This window comes from Phyllostomus hastatus, unplaced genomic scaffold (assembly GCF_019186645.2).
Source record: "Phyllostomus hastatus isolate PE091 unplaced genomic scaffold, TTU_PhHast_1.1 phas_scaffold_21, whole genome shotgun sequence".
Taxonomy (NCBI): Eukaryota; Metazoa; Chordata; class Mammalia; order Chiroptera; family Phyllostomidae; genus Phyllostomus; species Phyllostomus hastatus.
Window position 1 is genome coordinate 15,894,509 of NW_025334017.1, and position 22,633 is coordinate 15,917,141.

General features: G+C 38.2%; 1 protein-coding gene across 4 annotated transcripts in view; it reads right to left on the reverse strand.

Moving 5' to 3' along the window:
• Positions 1-22,633, reverse strand: part of RUNX1T1 (RUNX1 partner transcriptional co-repressor 1) — a 148,081-nt gene that overhangs the window by 95,664 nt on the left and 29,784 nt on the right. Inside the window, exon 1 of one of the 4 annotated variants that reach the window (XM_045861282.1) lies at positions 10,471-10,779. The exons of 2 other annotated variants lie outside the window; for them this stretch is intronic. In XM_045861282.1, coding sequence (XP_045717238.1) covers positions 10,471-10,477 — 7 coding nt within the window. In that variant the 5' untranslated portion in view covers positions 10,478-10,779. Of the gene's footprint in view, positions 1-9,537; positions 9,651-10,470; positions 10,780-22,633 lie in introns of those variants that run through there. One more of the 4 variants, XM_045861285.1, reaches the window with a different exon arrangement.

Sequence of the window (22,633 nt, forward strand, 5' to 3'; positions counted from 1 at the left end):
CCTCAATTGGTATGCAAGGGATGTTTCCTCCCCCTGAATACATTATGAACTTGCAGCATGCTAATATGCCACGCAATCATAAGCACCAGATGGGGCAGTAGGCAGTACATGTCCCATCAAACCTCAAGAAGATGTATTAATGTTCATGCTCTTTAAAAAAAAAATCCTTTGCCTGTGTCCCCAGACTTCCACATTTCTTAGCATTCAGTTACTTTCTCTCAAAGCACAGTCCTCCAGGGCTCCAGGGCTGCTCCTCTTCACCAGATGGTGCCAGGAATCATTTCAATCTATTTTATCACAGGAGGCAAAGGCCACAAAGCGTGTCAGACTACGCTTACCAAAGGCACATCAAGCACAAAAGAGAACAACAGAAGATACAGGAGACATAAGAAATAAATCTTCTCCAGGCACTACTAATGAAACATTTTTTTAAATTACACCAAACCTTTATTTACATTCAACACAGAGAAAAATCAAAAGAATACTTTTATATGCCCAAACCTGGTATCACTGTGAAACTGAAGTTCACCCAAATATTTTTTAAATACGATCAGCTAAACCCACAAAACTATGAATAATTAGAAGGTGGCCTCGCAATGAGCCAAGTGTATAATAAATTGTACCTGAGTGCATCAAGATTGACTCACCTGTTTAAAAGTAACCATCTGAACTAACATTCCAGAAGTCATGTTAAAATGCATCCTGTCTTAACTATCTCAGCCAATTTAGTGATTAGAAACCAAGGCTTGCCCTGGCTGGCGTAGCTCAGTGGATTGAGCACAGGCTTGCGAACCAAAGTGTCGCAGGTTCGATTCCCAGTCAGGGTACATGCCTGGGTTGCAGGCCATGACCCCCAGCAACTGCACAATGATCTCTCTCTCTCTCTTTCTCCCGCCCTTCCCTCTCTAAAAAAATAAATAAATAAAATCTTAAAAAAAAAGAAACCAAGGCTCTAAACAAAAACACTACTTGTAATTTCTTCAGTATTACTTTTTCAAGTACATCACTTAAAACAAATTGCCTTTATTTCCATTCATCTATGACCTACCCTGAACAACAACAAAAATGCTCAAACTTGATTCTTAAACTCGAATATACTTCAGAATTCCCTGAGAGCAAATTCCAACAGATTGGTAGGCCTACCCCCAGTTTCTGACTCAGTGGGTTTGGGGTAGGGCAGATAATCTGCACTTCCAATAAGTTCCCAGGTGATGCTGATGCTGCTTGCTGGTCCATGGACCCCACTCTGAGAATCCCTTATTGACATAACTCTGGACCATGTTTCCAAAGTGCTCCAAGGAGCCTTGGAAAGTCTGTAGTCTGTGCAGGGCATCAGTACTATCCCTGTAAAAACAGAGCCCCTCCCACCTGATAAACTGACCATCTGTAAACCTCTAAAACGCACATATTAAGAAAAATACTTATAAAATTGCCAAATAAGCAAGATTGTTCATTTTATATGGATAGATACTTTTATTTTTCAATTACAGTTCATGTTCAATATTAGTCTGTGTAAGTTTTCCAAGTATACTATGTAACAATATTCTCTAAAACTCCAAAGTCCTACCCTATCACTTTCAAAAGATTCAATTTAAGTGTTGAAAGAAACATAAGAGGGCAAAATCCTGAAAGAAAGCTGCATGAATATAACATACTAAATGTTTTTTAATAAAATAGATATCATGCACTAAGTGAATTCTCTTAGCAACCACTCTGAAGTCTTGAGGGTAAATTTTATCATCCTACCAGATTGCTAGTCATCTCAGATTACTGGTGGCTGAATTTACTGTATAACTAAAAAGATAAAAATATTTTGTTGATATTTGTCTTTTGCTAGAAACTTACTCAATGTGTCTGCTGGACGACTGAAACCTCACACCCATCCTCCCAAACTATGTGCAAGTACCCAGGTAAGGAAGGTGCTAATTCCCCAAAATATTCATCATGTACAACTGTCAAAAGCCCTTGACTCTGTTTCTAATTTTAGTAATTATGCCAGAAAGAGTTTTTGAAAGTGTTAAATGTTGTATTATACTTTTAATAAATACGATCAGGATAATGATCAAATTATAATACATGCAATTTTAACTACTATGCAGCAAGCGCCAATAAAGTTGTATGGCCAAAACATAAATTTATTATTTTTCCTTAACTCTAAAAGAAAATGCCTGATGATTAAGTATTATTTACCAAAAATTTTATACGATTAATTTCTTAACTTTTCCCCTTATAATTAACACGCTTTGTGCATTACTTCTTTCCTTTAAAATCTCTGTGGATCCCAGCCCCCCTCCCATCCACTCATTCATTAAGCAAACATTTGCTGATTGCCTACTACATTCCAAGCTCCCTGGTAGCCCAGAATGAAATTATTAGAAGTAGGAAATCAAGATCTTAATGTAAATTGCAGCTTTATCGAGAAGAATGGTTGATGCTTAAAATACCTATTTTAAGCAACAAACAAGAGTCTATATCTTGGAATCCATAAAAGATTAGACAGAACGCTGCTCTCTAGCGGCATCCCCTACCAAGAGACTCGAAAATCAGCACGGGGGAAAAAAGGCCTTTGGGTCACCTAAACTGATGTCACAAATTAAAAGTGCCACTTATTAGTATCTGACAAAAACCAAGATGGGCTTTCCAGCCTTTCACTTAAGCACATCCTTTATTATTTTACTCAGCAATCTGTTTTCCAAGTGAGAAAATTACTAAATGGGTAAAATGATGGGCACATTAATAGAAAAGGGATGGACAGATAACAGAAAGATAAAAAATTCTATCAAGTGTGAACAAAACTCAGAAAACCCCATCCAATGTAGACAAAACTCACCAAAAACAACTGGCCTGCAGCCCTGTTGTGTGGTTCAAACACTGTCCCCTATTGAAATCCAGAGAGCATCCCTGTCTGCCTTTAATAATTACCGCTTTCATGTACACTCTGCTTTTTAGGAGCACACAGCAGGTTTGCCATCATTATTACCACCGTCATGTAAAGTAGAAGTCGGCTAGGCAGAATAATTGTATCTAAGACAAAGAAAGGAAAGCTCAGGCAGACAGTAAAATGACTTGTTCCTGCTCAGGCCACTACGTGGAAGAACCTTGATTCACACCCAGAAATTGACAATCTCAATGCCCTGTACTTTTCAATAGATGGCCTCATGGAACACAATATATTCAGTGTTTACAGTATTATTCCCAGTCAAAAAGCACAAGATAAAACATGCTCAGCACAAACCAGTCAAGAATATAGCTAAGACCATGGCCATCCACATGATTAATCAATAAATACAAAAATTTTAAACAAGGAAACAGAGGCAACTTTTGGCTTAAAGGAATAATCTTCTACTCTCTGGAATACAGTACAAAATGGTTCGATTTTCCTAGAGGTTTTGGTAACAGATGTATTAACTTCATCTAATATGTTATCAAATGCTTTACCCCAGAATATATTAGTACAATGTAAACAAAGATAAAAAACAAATAGAAAATAGTTAAATGACAGGTAACTCTTCCTTTCAACAAAGTTCTTTAGGAAGACTTCTAAAAGTGTAAACTAGAAAAGTTTCAAAAGCCTGATCACATCTACATTTACTGAATTCAGGGTGGCGGTGGTGGGGCGTGGAGCCCAGGACTGTGCCACGTTCTGAGAGTGCCCTGGGAACTAAGAAGCTGGGTTTTGCCTCTGAATTCTGTCACTCTAAATTTTATAAACCAATGCCTAAGAATAAAGTCTAGAAAAAAATAAGTGCTTCCAAAGGACAAAAATGTTCATTTTTATTGTTTTAATATTTTCCTGTTCCTAGACTATACAAATACAACTAATGCTAGAACAGAAAGGAAGAAGAAAATATGTTAACGGGCCTTTCAAACAAAGAGTTCCCTTAGCGCCTGGTATGGAAGTTCAGAGTTAACCGTAAGAAAGAGGAAACAATGCCCATCTCTGAGGCAAAGTGTCAGATTCAAGGCCTTTCTTCATTCCAGTCATATCCTTGTCAGGACACTTGTTAAGCATCTCAAATACAAGAATATATACATTGTTACCACAAGACCCTCAAAATTTATAATGTATTTACTTCCCAATAACCCATGAACCATTAAAGCAAACAAGTCTTGTGGAAATCAATGAAGTTAAATCACACAAAGTTCAAATGTAAAGATATGATCAGAAGCACAGTAACTGTCTCTCTCAAAGTTCCAAATAGCTCAGCACCCCATTAAAAGCATCCCAGATTATTAAGAATGCTGCTTTGTCAAACTCTTTAAGATTCTTGTGAAAGCCATAAACACATGATAAAGACACCTTCTAACATCCCTTCTTTCCAAAGAGCATTTCTGCCTGTCTAATTTCATAGCTCGTAAAGCCAAACCCTTTACAGCATCATGTTCTCATATATACTCTCAAAATTATTGTCTTGCATGAGCATCAAACACTGTAAGATGTTAACAAACCACACAGAATTAAAGGAATCCCTCTAATAAAGTGAGCTTTTTTACAGAGCACACTTACCACTTAGCCTTTAAAAGGGAAATGTGAAAAACAGAGGTGAAATCTTTTAAAGAAAGCATCCCACAATTTTAAAAATCAATTGCATTTTGTGGGGTAGGGAGGGGCACAGTGAAAAAAGAAACCCGCTTTCCTACATCTTCTGGAGATACTATGCATGCACGCCTAGAACCTCCTGGGGCAAAACCAGGGTGCCCAGCACTTTCTGGACCAAGCGATCCGAATTTTCTTTTAACCACACAATGCTTAACAATTTTGTCTGCCAATGTGTTGAATATATCATTTGCTTTCCAATTTTCTACTATTTCCAAAACACAGAAAATCATCCATCTGAGCTTCTCATCAACAAAAGGTAGCCAGGATCACCGCCTTCCAAAGGTCTAAAAAGGTGATGTTTTAGTTAACCTGCACAGCGCTGTCAGGAGGAAACTTATGATTTCCATTAGGCTTTTCACAACAATGGACATTCGCCCCTGTTGCCTATCACTCCCACTGCACTCTTTCAAGAGAAGTAGGTATACCCAGAGAAATAATCGCCATCCCAAACTGTTTTATCCAAGATCATTCTTGATAACTAAAGCTACATTTTAATTCCTCAGCAAAGAGAATTCTACTTTCTATGCTACTGTACTTCAAATTCAAATATCCCTTTTTAAATGTTTCTAGCTAGCTAGCCTCCATTGCAAAATATCTTCTCATCAAGCCACAACATACTCACACTCTCCTCAAACAGGAAAGGGAAAAGAAAAAGGGATCCAAAATCAACAGACCAAGGAATGCCATCTCTGTCATTTAACTCTATCTATGTCTTTGGGCCAAATGCTTAACTTACCTGATGTTCAGGTTTCAAACAGATCACGTGGTCACAGAAACCATTTGCAGAGCTGTAGTGACAATTAAAAAGTATATAAGGTGCCTACCTAGGGCCTGGCATATACAGGCTTTCCATAAATGGCTGCTCTTGCTGTACTATCAGAGATTTATGCTCTTCAGAGATGACAGGTATATACTCCCTTTGAGATTAAGAGGATCTCCTGGTTCCTTTGATTGGAACTCTACACGTTGAAAAACATAATTAAGCTAGACAGTCTCAGAAAGTACATTTACATTAATATTAATTAATGCGAACAGCTGTTGGAGAAAGCCAGCCAGATAAACCTACTTCTTGGTCAGGTGTAAAATCCTATTGTACTCAAGTTATGAGTCATTTCAGTTAATGACTTATTTTACCAAGGAACTGTACTGTACACATTGTTTTCATGAAATACTATACTCACTGTCACACAAATTAAAATTTAATAAACAAAATGAATGTCCTGTCCTCCGTATAAAAACAACAAACTAAAAAACGTACCATTAATGGAGATCCCATTTGGAGCAAGCAGGAGGCAGGCGAGGCTTTTCCATAGGCATTAGATTGGCCCATTGTCCACTCTTTCCCCTATGGCCTTGACTCCTTATCCAATTAGGTACCACCTCACTCTGGGTTCCTTTACCTGTCTCCAAGCTCATGCTCATATTATTCCCTGTAATAATTACTATTTATTTCTCTGCCTGAAGCACCAGAACTCAAACTCCTGGAGGGCCTGGCGGGCCTGTCGGAATCATAGTTATCCTGCACCTGGCACATTTTCAGCAACCTACAAATGTCTGTTCCGGTACCTGAATTTCCTTACTGCAGTATCCTTTCAGTGGTCAACCCTACATTGTTTGGCCTGCTTAATACTCTGGTAACTAACCACAGTGAGGCTTTCTAATTTCCAAACAATTATAAGATGATTTTTTAATTCTTTTTTACTGTTATTCTATTATTACAGTTGTCCCAATTTGACAGCACACCTTTGCCACGGGCCAAGTGAATACTGTTACAGACTCTCCTACATGGCTCTGTGGTCCTGGAGAAGGAGGTAAGAAAGCATATGGTAAAAGCAATCCAGGGCTGAATACAAAAGATAGCAAAGTAAGGCTGACACGAATATGGTAATGTGACTTAATGTGCACATGAGATTTAGAAGAGGCATGGTACAGAGAGAGGGTAACAGAGAGACACTTCTCCCTTTAATAAACCACCTGAGCAAGTAGCTTAACCTAGAGGAGCTTCAGTTTCAACATCTGTAAGTTGAAGGCACCTGCAAGATAAAACCTTCCAGCTCTAAAACATATCTGTTCCTCTGATGATTCAGAAGGCCGTTCAGAATCCTGTAATTACAGCATCTCCTTTGCAAACATCAAATATCACTGTTGATGAGATGATTAATAAACCTCACTACACAATATAGTGCCCACTAAGTGAATGTTTACTCTAAAAAACAAAAACAAACTAGCTGTCTTATGAAAACTTCACAAATTATCACCCTCCCAAAAGATTAAACACTTACATGTTTCAATAGATCATTAACTATACAGGAGGATGCCTTGTGAAAGTTTCCAAGTATTATTTAACATATCGAACTGAAAGGTCAAGAACTCTGAAATATTAACAGGAAATAATTTTAAAAGAAAAAGGGAAAGGGTGCCAGAGTTTGGAGAAAAGCTGGAAAATCTAAATTTCTGCTACAAAGAAGTAATATCCATATAAACTACATTTATAATTGGATATTTGCAGCTTATATAGTTTTCTTTTCATAGCTGGCAGGAGGCTTGTTTGAAGAATTAGCCTAACGCAATGGCAGACCAACCTGCAGGGTGGAACAGAGTGACAGTGAATGCACTGTTGTGTTTTTTGTTCTTGTGCAAGAGTGTTTAGATGCATCGATTTTTTAAAAAATAACCAGGTGCATTATCCAAATGTTCAGTTACTAGGGATACTAACAGTTGTCTGTCCATGGCAATTTCATTGCTGTTTTTCACACAAATCATCGCTTGCAAGCACTGATGTTAAAAACAGAAACACAGTCTCGTACACAGTGGCTATAAATGCCAAATCAATTTTCAGCAGATAATAAAGTCCATGTTTTACAATCAGCAATGCACTGTTTTACTACCCAAAAATGTAAGCTAATAATATATAACTCTACTAAATGGAAAATGCAGATATGCTGTTAAAAAACAGGCCGGCTGTGAGAGGATGGATCATTTCTGCAGGGACCTTCATAAAGCTCTGCGTAAGTGTTTTGAAAATATCACATGATGTGGCCATGTGTTAAAAATTACAGCCAGTTAAGTTCTCTGCTAAGAAAAATATGTGGGCAATTTATGAAATGCACTCCAGAATGGAGATGTCTTAAGTAAAACCAGATTTTGAAAACAAACTTTTTTTTTTTGAAACTTGAACTTAAAAAAAAGTTCCATGCACATCTGGAGAGCAGGACCATTGAGAAAGGGTGGTCTGACCTAATATTAGCCATCTTCTGAAAGAACAGCACTATTTCTGGGCTACACGGACTGTGCTCACTTATTGTCCTTTTAAGGAAACACTCGGAAAGCATTTTTGTAGGTCAACATATGTTCTTTGATAATATTATATAAAGATTGATAAAAATATAAATGTTTCAGAAAGCTTGGAGTCATCTCCTCCTGAAACAATACAATGCCCCAGGTCTCCCAACCTTGTCATAGGAAAACATTTTCCTTTTCTTAAACACAGGGATCCAGTTGTCTCCAAGTGACAGGAGTGAAATGATACTTCCTTATACTGAATTAAATCATAAAAACAGTTCAATTTATTTCTTTAAAGCACGCATGGCCTCCTCGGACTTTTCATAGTCCATTTTGGTAACAGTGTGCTATCAACAGCTAAAGCATGTGTTTGTTAACTGAAATAATCCTAGAAACCCCTACACGAAAGACTTTTCTACCTACCCACCCCCACAGATTGGTATGTCTTTGAACAAATTCAGTCTGTGCATATCTGTTTCCAGGGAACCCCGTTTTTATGGAAAACGTCCGAGACCTGAGAATAGTTCATTCAAGTTTGATACAATCAGGAACCAGTTTTGACACCTGGCATTAATAATAATAATAATAACAATAATAAATGGTGTTATATAAATAGGTAAGTCAAATTTTTAAAAACAGTGACAATAGCACATTACCTGAAACACATTCTTTTACTCTTATACACACAATGGCTTATTTAAAAATATGAAATATGCCCCAGGTGGTTAAAACTGTCCATTAACATAAGTGCATATGTATGGACTAAAATGTGTTAAAAACATATTAAGAGGCAGTCCATCCAATAGTAGAGTTTAAAAAGTGCAGATGGGTGTCAAAAATAGCCAAGTGTCAGATCTGCTCAAGTATCTCCATTCTGGCACATGCTCACAGTCACAGCTGTTAATATATTCTCTGCATCCAAGTAAAAGGTTCTCTAACACAGCTGATGAGAGGGAAAGAGAGAGAGAGAGAGAAAGAAACACTGCCCACACCTCAGGCTACTGTTTCAGAACCAGTCAGACTTTAACAGCTCAACAGCAAAACAAAACTTACCAATGATTCTAACACTTTAAATATAGTTCAATAAATTTTAAACAAAGATGCTTTAAAGATTACTTTAAAACCATGTAATTAGGGGTGCTCAGGGTCCTAACTATCCCTTTCTCCTATTATCAGTGACGAATGTCTTTGGTTTATTGTGAGTTTTGTTTTGTATTTTGAGTTCTTCAAAATACAAATAAACCTGATCATTAAACACATTTATGAAGAGCATAAAAACAAAGAAGATTCAAATGCTGACATAAAAATCAGATGAAACTGCTACAATATTCTGGTGAAATAAAAAGCACATGCATTTTTTCACACCGATTCCATATTGCACACCCAGTGCACATTATATTTTTAGGTGCATGGTGCACACAAATAAAGATGAGAGCTTCAGAAGTTACAATGATCTTTTGAACACCTTGGTCATTGTATTTCCGTAAATTGATTTTACCCACGTTTCATCTACATGCATTCCTCATCTACTGAACTAGTGAAAAACTGCAGCTCTGTCACAAAGGCATCCTTTCTGCACATATATTAATAATGATGAGAATTACAAGACACATACTAAAGGGGAAAACATTCTTCAAACAACTGGCAATACCTACACACAACTGTGGTTGCAGAAAACTGGCAGATAATGTTTCAAAACACCATCTGTGAGGTGCACACACTCTGACCGAGCACAGCCTCTTCTGCCTCTCCTACCCAAATAATCTGCACGATTCGGCCAGCTGTAGGATCTCTCTCTGCCCTGTCTCTTTCATCTGGAGACAGACTCCTCAAAGTAGGCACAGGGCAACACAGACAGCTCTTGGGAGGAGCAGGAACGACCCCTTCCCCATCAGGCAGGCTCTTCTCCCGGGCTGCTTTCTCCATAAGCAGAGCCTTCCCTGGCAACAATCACAGACAGGAACACTCCAGGCTCCAAAGATAATATTTTTCACAGGAAACTGACATACACTAAATTTCCAGAACCACAACAGCTTCAGTAATTCGGCAGACTTTTTTATTTTTAATTAACAGATGGCAATTATTTGCCTGTGACATCTAAGGATTTAGGACAAGACTGAAAATATTTGTAGTTCCAAAGCTTTCTTTACTTTCTCTAAGATAAACAGCTTTTTAAAGAGACCTTATCCCGGGGTTCCGCCATAATCTGAAAACTCTCTCCACAGATGAAATTTCCAGGATGCAAGGTACAGATGACAGTCACAAAATCCAGAACAGAAACAATACTTCTAACTTGAGCTCAATTCACTCAAGTAAATCGCTCTGGCAAACATACGTGGCTAGTTTCCCCTCAGCTTTTAAAATACACCTCCGAATTTTAAAAGGAAGGACTCCACACCCTACACCCCTGCATCAAGATTTTGATGGCCTTGTTTATGCCACCTTCCACAGACCACCTCTGTCATCCCCAACCCCTGCCCACACACGGTTCAGCACGCCACGGGGCAGAAGGTATTTTCCATGCCTAAGGAAAAGTACGCTGTCTTCATGTTAAATCAGAGAGAGAAAGTAGAGCAGGGCGAACTCACCAGGCATCCTTGAATGCAGCGTCCACACAGAAAGTGACTGTCTCCTAAAAGCAGGCGCAAGCAGAGCTCATGCCTCCTGTTCTGGAATGAGCGCAGGCAGAGAGAGGAGGGCCATCAGAAGGGGCGGCATAGCCGGAGGCAGGGTGCTGGGCGCGTGCGTCTGCCAGGCAGAGACAGATGGAGAGCTGACACTCCGGGTTGCACTTGAAGCAGAAATGTGGATGATGACAGGAGCACATGTGGCCTTGAACCCAGCCCTGTCTCTTCAGGCAGAACAATGACAGGGATGTGTGTGCAAAGTATCGCAACCGTGGCCTCCCCTTACCCACTCTCTCTCTCAGAAGTTCCAGAGCACCAAAGAACAGAAAGTAAAAAGCAGAATGATAAGCTAAATGCTGAATAATTCATTCACCAACCCCCCATCCAGTTACAAGTTAACCCTTATTTTGCCAAAAAGAATGAAAAGTAGACCTGGCCCCCTACCAGCGCTCACAATAAAAGGTTTCCCTTCATCTTCTCATAATGGTGAATGGTATTTAAAAAATCATAGGCACAAACCTCAAAGCTTGTTTATTGAACTGAAAATCCAAAACAGTATAAAAACATCTTTATAAGACTTTGTATATGGTGCCAGTTTATCACACCAAACAAAGTATCGGAATCATTCCTTTTGTCAGCTTCTCAGTGGTATGTGTGAAATAGAACACTATAAAAGCAGAAGCAGGCCACTTTTATTTTACTAGTGTGCTTTTAACCCCCTGTGATCCCTGTGCTGATACGCTCCAAACATTTCCAGATTACTCTCCTCTATCTTGCATAGAGATCCATGGGAAATGAAAACAAAATCTTCACTGTAAAAAGCCTTTTCAAAAGCTGAACAATCATGTCCTCCTGATTTTTGATTTTTTGCACACCCTTAAATGTTTATCCTTCCCATGAATAACACATACCCAACCCGGTTCAATGGACTCTTCCCTATTAAGCTTTAATGGACACCATGATATATAAAACTACAAGCCTTTGTTACAGTGCTTTATCTAAAGCTAGCTATTTTCCTCTCAGCAGTCCCTCTTTAGTCCTTTGTAAAACATCCTTGCCTCACAGGAGAAACATACGCCTGTCTGCCTTGCATGCCTTCTCTAAACACACAAAAATGCCAGGCAGAAGGAAAAAACTGTTTCCCTCTAAAACTCTTCCTCACTTCACACTTGCAAACCTTCCCTAGGTCTGTGTGTATTTGTTTTAACAACAGGGCAGGCACAAGATGAGACAGATGCCTCAGGCTCTACCTTTCCAATGTGTGTTCAACCCACTATAAACACAAAAACAATTCTGCCCAGGAGCCTCTGACAACCCTGCAAGTTCAAGGAATATGACAGACAGGATCATCCCCTTTAACTCTTGCTATCCCTTCACAGTCTGCCTCTGCTTATTCTACACTTTCTATATGCTTTTAGCTTTTGTCAGGTAAGATTTTCCCCCTACTTTCTGCCTCAGAAAAATCATAAAAGCCCATCTAAAAACACAAGCAGTGACTGTGACTTCTACCTACTCACCCTTCCTACACTTCTTCACAAGAGTGCACACAACCTATTTCAAAGCACACCCACACACGCACACACCCCCTGCACAACCTAAAAATAAATCATCTTTAGTAAACAGCGTCAATCAACATGAACTTCCACAGCCCCCAAGTTTTGCACCCTAGAAGTACTGCTTCATCTAGGGAACCCCTCAAAAATCCATCATGGTCAGAGACAACTTATAAAAAGACTATAATTCATAATGATTACTCTGTTCTGTCACTAACAGTATACTGCACCCTATTTATGAGGCTAATCTTTTTGTTCATCTTAGTTAGATGTCACTTGTAATGAGGTTCTGTGTAATGGATTTCAGTATAGTTAAGCACCAAGCTCAAACATTCTTATGACAGAAAGCTTTATAGTAGGCATGAGAGTGATAATCAATTAAGTCCTGCAATAAGGGACTTTATGGAATCCAGCATCTGAAATCTGTGTATTTTCATTTTAAAGAGAGTATTTTTTAAAGCCACTCACTGATTTTTTAAAATATTTTGTCTATGTGAGAAAGAAAACATTTTCACAGTGGGAAACCCAACCTCTCATCAATATGCACGGTGAATCACTTCTGAAATAGAAAATCATAGGACAAAAATGCATTCCACTTTAAGAAAACTGGATGATATCCGGTTTTAAAACTAGGTCTTAATATCGGTACACTGCAAGTCGCTAAGCCATCGCTCAGAAAATTGAACTTCCATATGCCGTGTGATTATGTATCTTTTCTATGTGTAAAAAAGCTTTTTAAGCTGTTATCTGACTACAGTAATTGCCACTTTAAATTGATCCACGTCAACAAAACCCGGATCCCTGGAGATTCTCACGTAGAAGTCTCATTGCAGAAAGGGCCTGACTGAGTGTGTGTGCATCTAAGACTAGTCCAGCATTTTCCCAGGGAACCAGTCTCTTCCTTGTGTTCTTCACTCCATGGGGCCAAGCAAAGCAGCAACCCTACTTGGCTGTTCTCCCTGAACATGGAAACCTGGAGATGTAGTTCTATACAGTTACTTAGACGAAAATAACTTTCCCTTTAATAAAAAGAAAAAAAGGAAGTACAGCAGCCAAGATCTCTAACATCCAAACTGTATAATAAAAATAGACGATCAATAACGTGATGAAGGCATTTGTGTGGTGAATGGGGAAAACAACACGTAGTGCAAAAGTTTTCTCCAGTACAAGGCACTGTCCTGCATCACCATTAAAAATCATATTTTTAAAAAATTAAATATATTCAAAACAATCACAAAGAATACATTGCTGGTCAATTATGTACTTCCTCAGGAGAACCATGTCAGTTAAGGAATGTCTTTTAATTAAGAACACAGAGCATTTTTAAGGTGATCTGTTAAAGAAAGTCATCTAAATAACCACTTTCCAAACTGGTAAATTTAGTCAAATAACTGAAGGCCAAGCTTCCGGAAAAAATACATAAACTCGTTCCTGACAGTAATTTTACATCATTCTCTAGAAAGGCACTATGGTATTGTATTACTCCAAGGTATTTTTCACTTGTTTCCAAAACAAACGAACCCTATCCTACAGATTTTGCCTTTGTTCAAAACCTGACTTAACCAATAGGGGCTAGCAGTCTATTAAAATCGTCTGCAATTAACGAAAGCTCTCTACACCAGTGAAAGGAGAATTTGAGTTAAAGCTTTTCTACAGGTCTTCTCAACTTTCTTTCCTGCTTCTAGCAGGCTGTGACTTCACACAGTGGGTATTAAGTGAGTTAATTCAAAGAAGCTGAAACCTCATTGATCCTAATTGAAAGCAATACACCCAACCAAATACTTTCCTACCCCATCTGCTCTGGCCTGCCACCAGCTATTCAATACAAGAGAATTAATAGTTTCAGATATTCTAACTGACCCAATAAAGACACTCATTTAAGCAGGGCTGCATTAACAAAGTGAAAAAACAAGGGCAAAATAGGTTCAAGTGGAGCATTTTACTCCTAGTTGCCTTTAACAAAGCTGAATACGGCTTATTCTGACTTTTTATGTGCAAGACTTGATAAACTGAATGAGAAGGCACTCAATGATCAGCCAACGAGCATTGATGAATGGTCATTAGGACCCCCCTGCTCTTAGAGGGGCTCTTCCACAAAGTGGCACACCAGCTTGAAAGGGCAGACTCCCTAATGTCCAGATTTCTCTACTTGCTTGTTCCACTTTCAATTTCAGACCACTGGCCACCAAATGAGGTTGACATATTGGAAAATAATGTTTTATGGGCGAGTGCTAAAAAATAAAATGGAGGCATTAGCTCTGCTTTCAAATTCAAATCTGCTAGTTTTGTCAGACCCCAAAGGTTTTGATTTTCCACCCAGCTGGAAGCTATTAGTGTTTTCTAAAGGCATCCCACTGACAGGGCAAACCTACCTACCTCCTGAGCTGTTGGGCTAAGGGAGATGGACCTCTCTTTTGGATGATTTCCTAACTTCTCATCACTGTGACAGTCAATTAAATGGATACAACACCTAATAAAAATGTACATGAATTTGTTTCTGCCACTGAAAGCCATCTGAAACTGTATTAAAGGCCATAATAGATTGTCTCCTAGCAAAGATAAATCCAACTATGTTGTGCCACAAGAAAAACAAATGGTTACAGTTGTAGTTAGGCTGCAACATAGAATACAGCTAACCACAAAGAAATCAGAGGCAGAGAAGAAAATTAAGTTACAAAGTTCATTGAAATATTTCATACAGGTAAAAGGATCATCTGTCATTTAAACTCCTTTCTATAAATGTCTGTTGTAAACAACTAGACACATTCACACCACTTCCCTCAAATGCCTCCTTCGGGGGAAATGATTGGCAAGCATTTGTGCCTCCTCAACTTTAAAGCAGCCCACAGAAGAGCTCACAAGAATGTTGCTTAAATGACAAGTCAGGAACAGAGACATGATTGCCATTTTAAAAATCTGAAGGATGTATAAACATCACGGGGTCAAAGGGTTATTTAGGGCTGTCCAAGTGGGCCTGAGTGCTAGCAGTAAGATGGAATTCAGTAAGAGAAAACATGCGGGAAAGAGGAAGCTTGTCTTGATAGGTGATTGTACCAGACATCACAGGAGAAAAGCTTCCCTCTGTTTGGATCATCTTCAACCTGATGACAAAGCACCATACAACCCAGTGTCCCATGGACCGCATACTGGGCCAGTGTGTCAAGAAATCCTAATCTACCGGGGCAAGCGGCAGATCCAGAGCCAGAAATCACAACCCCTTCCTTCCCTTCACCTATGACATGTAAGACTCGATGACTTAGGTCACTTTGACATCTGTGTCTTCATCAGTTAAAGTGTGTCAATAATGTGCTCTCTAATTTGAAGGTTCTGATCACAACATATTTTTAAATAATAATGATTTCCTAAACTGAAAATTCAATGTCTCTATATTTTGTTCATTTTCATTGTGTACAGACTAAAATGTTACATCAATAATTTTTCAAGCAATATACTTGATTCTTAAGTTGGATTAAAGTATACTTTAATCTACTCCATAGTATAGAGAAAATTATTCCCTCTATTTTGAATGAAAAGATGTGTACTAGTACTTTTAAGTCTATAGTGTGTGCACTTGTGTGTATTTGTGCAAAATAAAATGTTTAACATAAAATATCATGTGCTAGAAATAACAAAATCTATATTTAAGTTACTATGAATTATTTCTGACTGTACTAATGCCTTAAAATGCCCCAGTGTACCGCAGTTATTTTCCACCAACAACTTTTCATTTTCAATACCTAATATTCATAAAATTTTTAAATGTTATAATACATTTAAAACTTGCATTGTCTGAATATTTTATTATTTAAATGCAAACTTCAAACTTACTAATATTAATTATAGCTTACTTCATAGGCACCAATAAGGGGTTAAATTTTTTTTGACTATTTGGAAGTATAACACTTCCTTAGTAATCTACAAGGCTGAACACTAGGTATATCAACTCTATCATATCAAATGAAAGAATTTTTCCATAAAAACAAACTTAAGTGTACACTTGCATGTAAATCTGCAAACAAGCTGTCATTTATTAGTTTCCTCATATTTTTTATAACCATAAAAATCACTCAGATAATAGAGAAGACACCTTAACTACCCGTCCCTTATCCATTTGACAAGGACTATAACACTAAATGGGAAACCTTTGTTTCTGTGTCACCACCTCCCCATCCTGACTAATGGCGAGTCAGTTTTGTTAAAAAGCAAGGGTGCCGGCGTATGCTCCAATGAACTTTCCCTCCTCTCAGCACCAGAGACAAAACCTGCATCTCTGCTCTGTGCAGGCAGCCATCTGGACAGCTTCCCTTGAAGCCCAGCCCACACCACACTGCAGGCAGAATGGGAGGGGCTCAAGAGCTCTGTGGGGCTATTCATGACATACCAATTTCACATTTTCTGCTTGTAGGCTTGCAACAATAAACGCTAATGAGGACTATGAATGACAATTTTAAAGACAATAAAAAGGTCTCCAAATCCCTTGCATATGAAGACACTGTTTTCAAAACTTCACCTTCTGTTACAGAGCTGTTACAGTCTAAAGAAGAAAAAAAAATAACCTATGGAAGACAATAAGATGATCAAAGTACAACTGAATCCTTAAGATTTCCAAAGAATGCAGTCTGTGTAAACCCATGGAACCACATATCTCATCATCCCTGCAAACAGCCCTGTGAATGCATGAGGTACCTTTAATCTCTGTCTACACAGACATACAGCTGAATAAAACCAGCTCCTGTTAAACATTTTTTTTTGGAGTGGGGGGAGCCTGGGAATTATAAGAAGAGCAACTGCCCCAAAATAATTAAAATATCAACCATCACACTTTGGCATGCTATTTAACATTCCCCATGTCTTTAAATAAATGTACATGCAAAATGGTCCTCTTCTGATAACATCTATTATTAAAAATAAAGCAACAGTCCCTGGGCAATGAAATTATAAATGATGTTTATTTCCTTTTTTGATTTTTGTCTATTTTCCAAATCTTTTATTTTTCTCTATTTTCCAAATGAGCATGTGTGACATTTTGACCAGAAAAATGAATATATGTTCATTTCAATGCATTGAGAAAACTAAACAAAGACACATAAATGTTTTGAAATTGATAGGAATTAAACTATTTTACACAGCAACAAAAATAAAACAAAAGATATATCTTCCTATAAATTGTGTAAAGGGTCTTCTTTTCATTAACATGAATTAAAACACTTTCAACAAAATCCACCAGGTGGAGCAAATACACAGCAATAAAATAAAATCTCAGAATTTTTCATCAAATTCTTTTTCCACAGGACTTTTATCTCTAACAAACTCTTCACTTCTCTCTCTCCATATTGCAAATTAGGAATATCTATGCACACATACTAATTTGCCAAGTTTATAAACAAATTCAAACTTACTCAAAATGATTTTTAGCTACTATGGACTGACTCCATTACAAATTTTCATTCCAAATGAATGAAAATGCAGACATACTAATTTGCCATGCTTATAAACAAATTCAAATTTACTCAAAAATGACTTTTAGCTACCGCGAATTGATTCAGTTACAAATTTTCACTCCAAAATGAATGATTTATTTGTTCCAATAATACCCAGTATAATACATTTGCTTTTATAACAGTGCAAATTTTTAAATTAAGGTTTCACTCTAACCCTACTGGGTTTCATCACGCATGCCCCAACCTCCCTACCCAACAAGACCGGGCACCATAGAATGCAATGTTGTATATTCTGAAATGGACCATACAGTTGTGAAAATCTATAAATCTCGACTCAGTTCCCTTACTCTGTATGAAAACTCCAATTCTCACTCTGACTTATTAAAATTACTCTTCATTGTAAGATACCAAACTCTTAAATTTGGGGGATGCTGTGATTTTTTTGATCTGACAAAATCATCCTGTTCTCATTCCTGCTGGAAAATTGCCACAAGTCCACAGTTCGTAAAGGAATTTTTCCCTTCTCTTTTCTATGGTAATTCACCTCCCTCTCTTCACCCATACATCTGATTTGTTCCTTGCCATTTCACTCCATCCTCAGCACACTCAGCACAGGGCACCAACCCCACATTCTTGTTCATATTTCCTTCTGTAATTCCCAATGCCACCTGCAAGCCATAACTCTCCATTCACTTTTCAAGTCCTCCAAGTTTTTCTCACATTATATACTCTCTGCTGCCAAGTCTTAATGCTACAAATGACGCTAATGTTACTTGCATTTGAGAACGCTCCAGTCAGGGAGAACTAGACAAATGCTGGAGCTTCGAAATGGGGAAACCCAGAGTCTGTCAGTGGAGGACACCAGTGAGGGAAGGACGCTGACATATATTTATATGTTTTCTCTTTTCATATTTACACTGATGTTGAAAAGCGAAATATAATGAAAGAAATGAAACAGGCTCATACGTAAATAAACATGCACATGCCTGAGGACGCGCATAACACTATGGCAGAGCTGCTTATGCTGGTGCAGCACAGATCAGGGCGATGCCAGCTTCGTCACAAGGCACACCAGGCTAATCCAGTTATTTAAATGTTGATATACTTTCCACTGGAGTGGTATACAAACGTAGAAAATATTGACATTACCTTCATAAATATAATACTGAAAGAAGGTTGTAGAATAATTCCTACCATACTCTTCCCTGCAAATTCCAGTTCCTTTATTCCATGCAAAAAAAAAAAATGGAAGGAGTCCCCTGGAGCTGTGCTCATCACACACAAAGGTACATGCTGCTCTCTTTACATGCCCATAACTCCTAGCACCATCAATGGGATGCAGATACCTGCATCTAAAGGATAAATGCCTTTAAGTTGCATGACAGAATCCTAATGAAGTAGGTGGAAACACCAAATCCCTGCACCACACTTTCCCCTCCCTTTGCAGGAAAGCCCCCGTCACCGCCTTACCACCCTGCTCCCTCACCCACAGCTCGGACTTTTAATCAGCCCACACTGTGGATACAGGACCTGATGGAGTCCCCCTTAGTAAGACAGCATCTTGGTTATACTCTTGGAATCTCCCATAGAGCTCCGTCTCCAAGCATTTCTCAGAACATTTATCCTATACCACTTTCAAACTGACCACATATTGCTTTCCAAACATTATTTCTCACCAATGCCCAGCTTCCCCCAGCATATATCCAAGTTCATATTCAAATTCTGAGGAAAGAAGAAAACCCAACCTTAAAAGTTCTACCACCTTTGTTTAAAGACAGACTATTCTATTTTTATGAACATATTAATATTCCAAAACGGCCTCATAGAAACAACCTCAAAATTACTGGTTCCATCCTGAACTACTAGAACTACCGACCCAAAAGAGCAACACAGATAGGACATTATACAACCAGAATTAGGAAAATAAGAGCCCATTAATCAAGGCCATTGCTCCACTGGTTAATGTCTGTTGCTGTTGATAAAGATATTGTTTCACAGCAAGGCCAGAGTGTAGAATGAAAGAGCCAAATTTTTAGATCCATTTGATTAAAAAAACAAACAAACCATCTAGAGTATCTGTTAGTGTACTCCTGCAGGAGATAGCAGGGACACAGCACTGGCAGAAACTTCAAATTCCTGACCAAACCCTCTTCCACACAATGCCTGCAAGAAAAAGGAACCCAGGCGGGAGCCAGCCTGACGCTGGTGGACAGACAGGGCTGGCCTCGCAGGATGTCAGAGCACCAGGCGGCTGCAAGAGATCCTGGGTTTTCACACACTTGCAGGCTGACTGCTTTGCTCTTCAGGTAATTAAACAAGGAAGCGGAGCTGCTGGGTAGGAGCCTGACCCCCACGCTGCGCCTCCGCGGTTCTGCATATCAACTTCCACAAGAACTGCCTGGAGCATCAACAGTGTTCTCCTCACTCTCTCTCTCACTTCCTTCCCCACCTCATTCTAAATCTGACCCAGAAACAAATCCTCCCAACAAAAACATCCACAGAAAGTCTGAATCTATTTGTTAATAAAAACCCTAGTACTGTTCCCCGTCATTACCTTCCAAATTTTATAAAGGAAAACAAATTACCCTAACGGCAGGAACTTCATAAAAATTCACATATAACAAATCTACATAAAACAATGGTGTCTTCATCAAGATGCATTATTCAAAGAAAATAATACCAAAATAATAATCATTTTTTTCTTTAGCATGTGCTTGATTAAAGTGTAGATTCTTCAAAGTTGAAAGACCCCCCCAAAAATAAAATGTTGATATTCTGGTTCACAAATTAAACATGTGTTGCATCTTGGCATTAATATTGTTATTTTCAGTTTTCATAATGGGCATTATGGTAAACAAATGCCCTATGATCTTTCTTTAAAAATCTTATTTAAACAAAATTCTGAAATATTTCCTAGTGTACAAAAAAGGTCCCCATTGTAACTCAGAAATATTAAAAAAATCCCTTCAAACATCAAGAAAGTGGTACATTTATATATTTATATTTATTTATATCTGTATATAGATGTACCACTTTCTTAATCTTTGAAGGGATATTTCACACATATGAAATATGTAATATATATGCACACACAAAAATAAATATTAAGTAATGATTAGAATCATATAAATAATATATTCTTCCTTCATCTCAAAATCCATAGAGTGAAACACTGGCTGAAAGAGATATAGACCAAAATAGAGAGGAGTACAAAAGCCTGCCTGCTTGTCTGTGTTCAACACAAAGAACATTAAATGAAAACAACTGGCATGCTGCCAAATTCCTATAGAGGCAAAGAGATTCAAATAAATTGATTTCACGCATCACATTGACCTGGGATCAGTGTGCAGTGCTACAATAAGCTCAAAGCTCCATGTGGGGTAAAGCCCATTAATGCTATCAGACCCCTCAAACATACACAAGAAAAATAAAAAATAAATGCAAATTGCTCTAAAAAAAAACAGCAATATTTCTCAAGAAAATAACTGTTCTCTTTTCCTAATCAAGATACCAATACTTGAAGGTAAGCAACGTCATCTAAATTACTTTTTAAAAATACAAATGTGGATTTTGAAACACATACATTTCTATGAACTGGTAAAACACAAATATCCTGTCCTGTGATAAGAACATAAATACTACTACTTGGCAACAAGTTTCCTGTCAAAATTGTCTCCCATGCTATTCCTCTTGCATCTTTCAGACAACCAATGGGTCCTTTTTTTTTAGTATGCCAAACATTGGATTCTTCACTGCATTTTCCTTAATGGTCTATTGAATCGAGGTCCTCTGGCCCCACACCACCCTAGCTGCCCCAAAACCTGCCCACTCCCCACAGTGGCACATACTACAGGAGAATAGCTTCAAACCTCACTCTGGAGTACCAAGTGCTGTGCATATTCTGGGTATGATTTAAAACGCTGGTGGGAAACATACTAGGGTTTTGCCTTTATCAGCTTCCACCTAAGCTAGTGGTGGTCCCTCAGCATCATTTTCCCCTCTGGCCTCCCACCAGAAGCAGGCCTGTCTCCTGGTGACTTCCACCTGACTTCACACTCTCCACACAGACTCTCTGGTGCCACTTCAGGCCATTCTTCCTTACAGCGCCAACTGTTCAACTTCATAGAGTTCTTTGCTTTCTCTGCTTCCAAATTACAACCCCAGGAACCCAATGGATTCCAGGTGTTTGCAAATGAAAAGTATGCAATTTCTGTGTTCTACTTCTTGGGCCCACTTGAGTCTGAACCCCATATTTCTATACACCCATTACTATGACAAAAATGAAGAAAAATAGGAGTAATTTTTTGCCACATTTTTTTAAAAAAGAAAGCAAACAGGTATAAAAGAGGCCAATACAAGTGTCTCTGCATGTGTGTGCATACACAACTTTTTAAAGAATATATGCACACATGTGTGTAGGAAAGAGAGAGAAGAAACTCAACATGGTGTTTCTGATACATGATGCGGGGGGGTTGGTATTTGCATATTATAACAAATAACAGGCATTAGGCTGTTTTAAAATTCGTGTCCTTGTCATGCATTTTTGCTTTCAATACAGATTTTCCATGCTGCAATGCTCCACAGCCAGCAAGCCAGATATATACACACATGACTAGAAGAGAATAGGATGGTAATGGGAGGGGTGGATAAAGACCATGACTTGATGTATCTGTAACATAGGCTCAAGCTTTTAAATATGATATTCTTCTCAATATGTAATCTATACCTTAGATATTTTACCATGACACTAAGAACCCCCATAGCAGTATATAAGGCACAAGTTATATCCTCTTCTAAAACAAACACTTTCTTCTGATGGAAGATGACAAGAAAACAATTCTAAAGCAAGGGTGGTTGAGGTGGTGGTGGTGATTATTACTAGTTTGTTTCTTTAACAGTAAGAGTCTTTCCATCTATGCTGGACTTTAGAAATCTAATCAACCAAGATTTGAGTTCTCAGAAAATTAATTTTTAGTAACAATACATACGAAGATAGAAGCAAAGGTAAGAAACGTCTTAACTACTTAATAAAATTTAATTCCTTGCCTTCTCTTTTGAATTTGTCTCTCTTTATTACACTGGAATAACATCATCATAATATGAAGAAGGGGGAAGGAAAGAAAGAGAAAT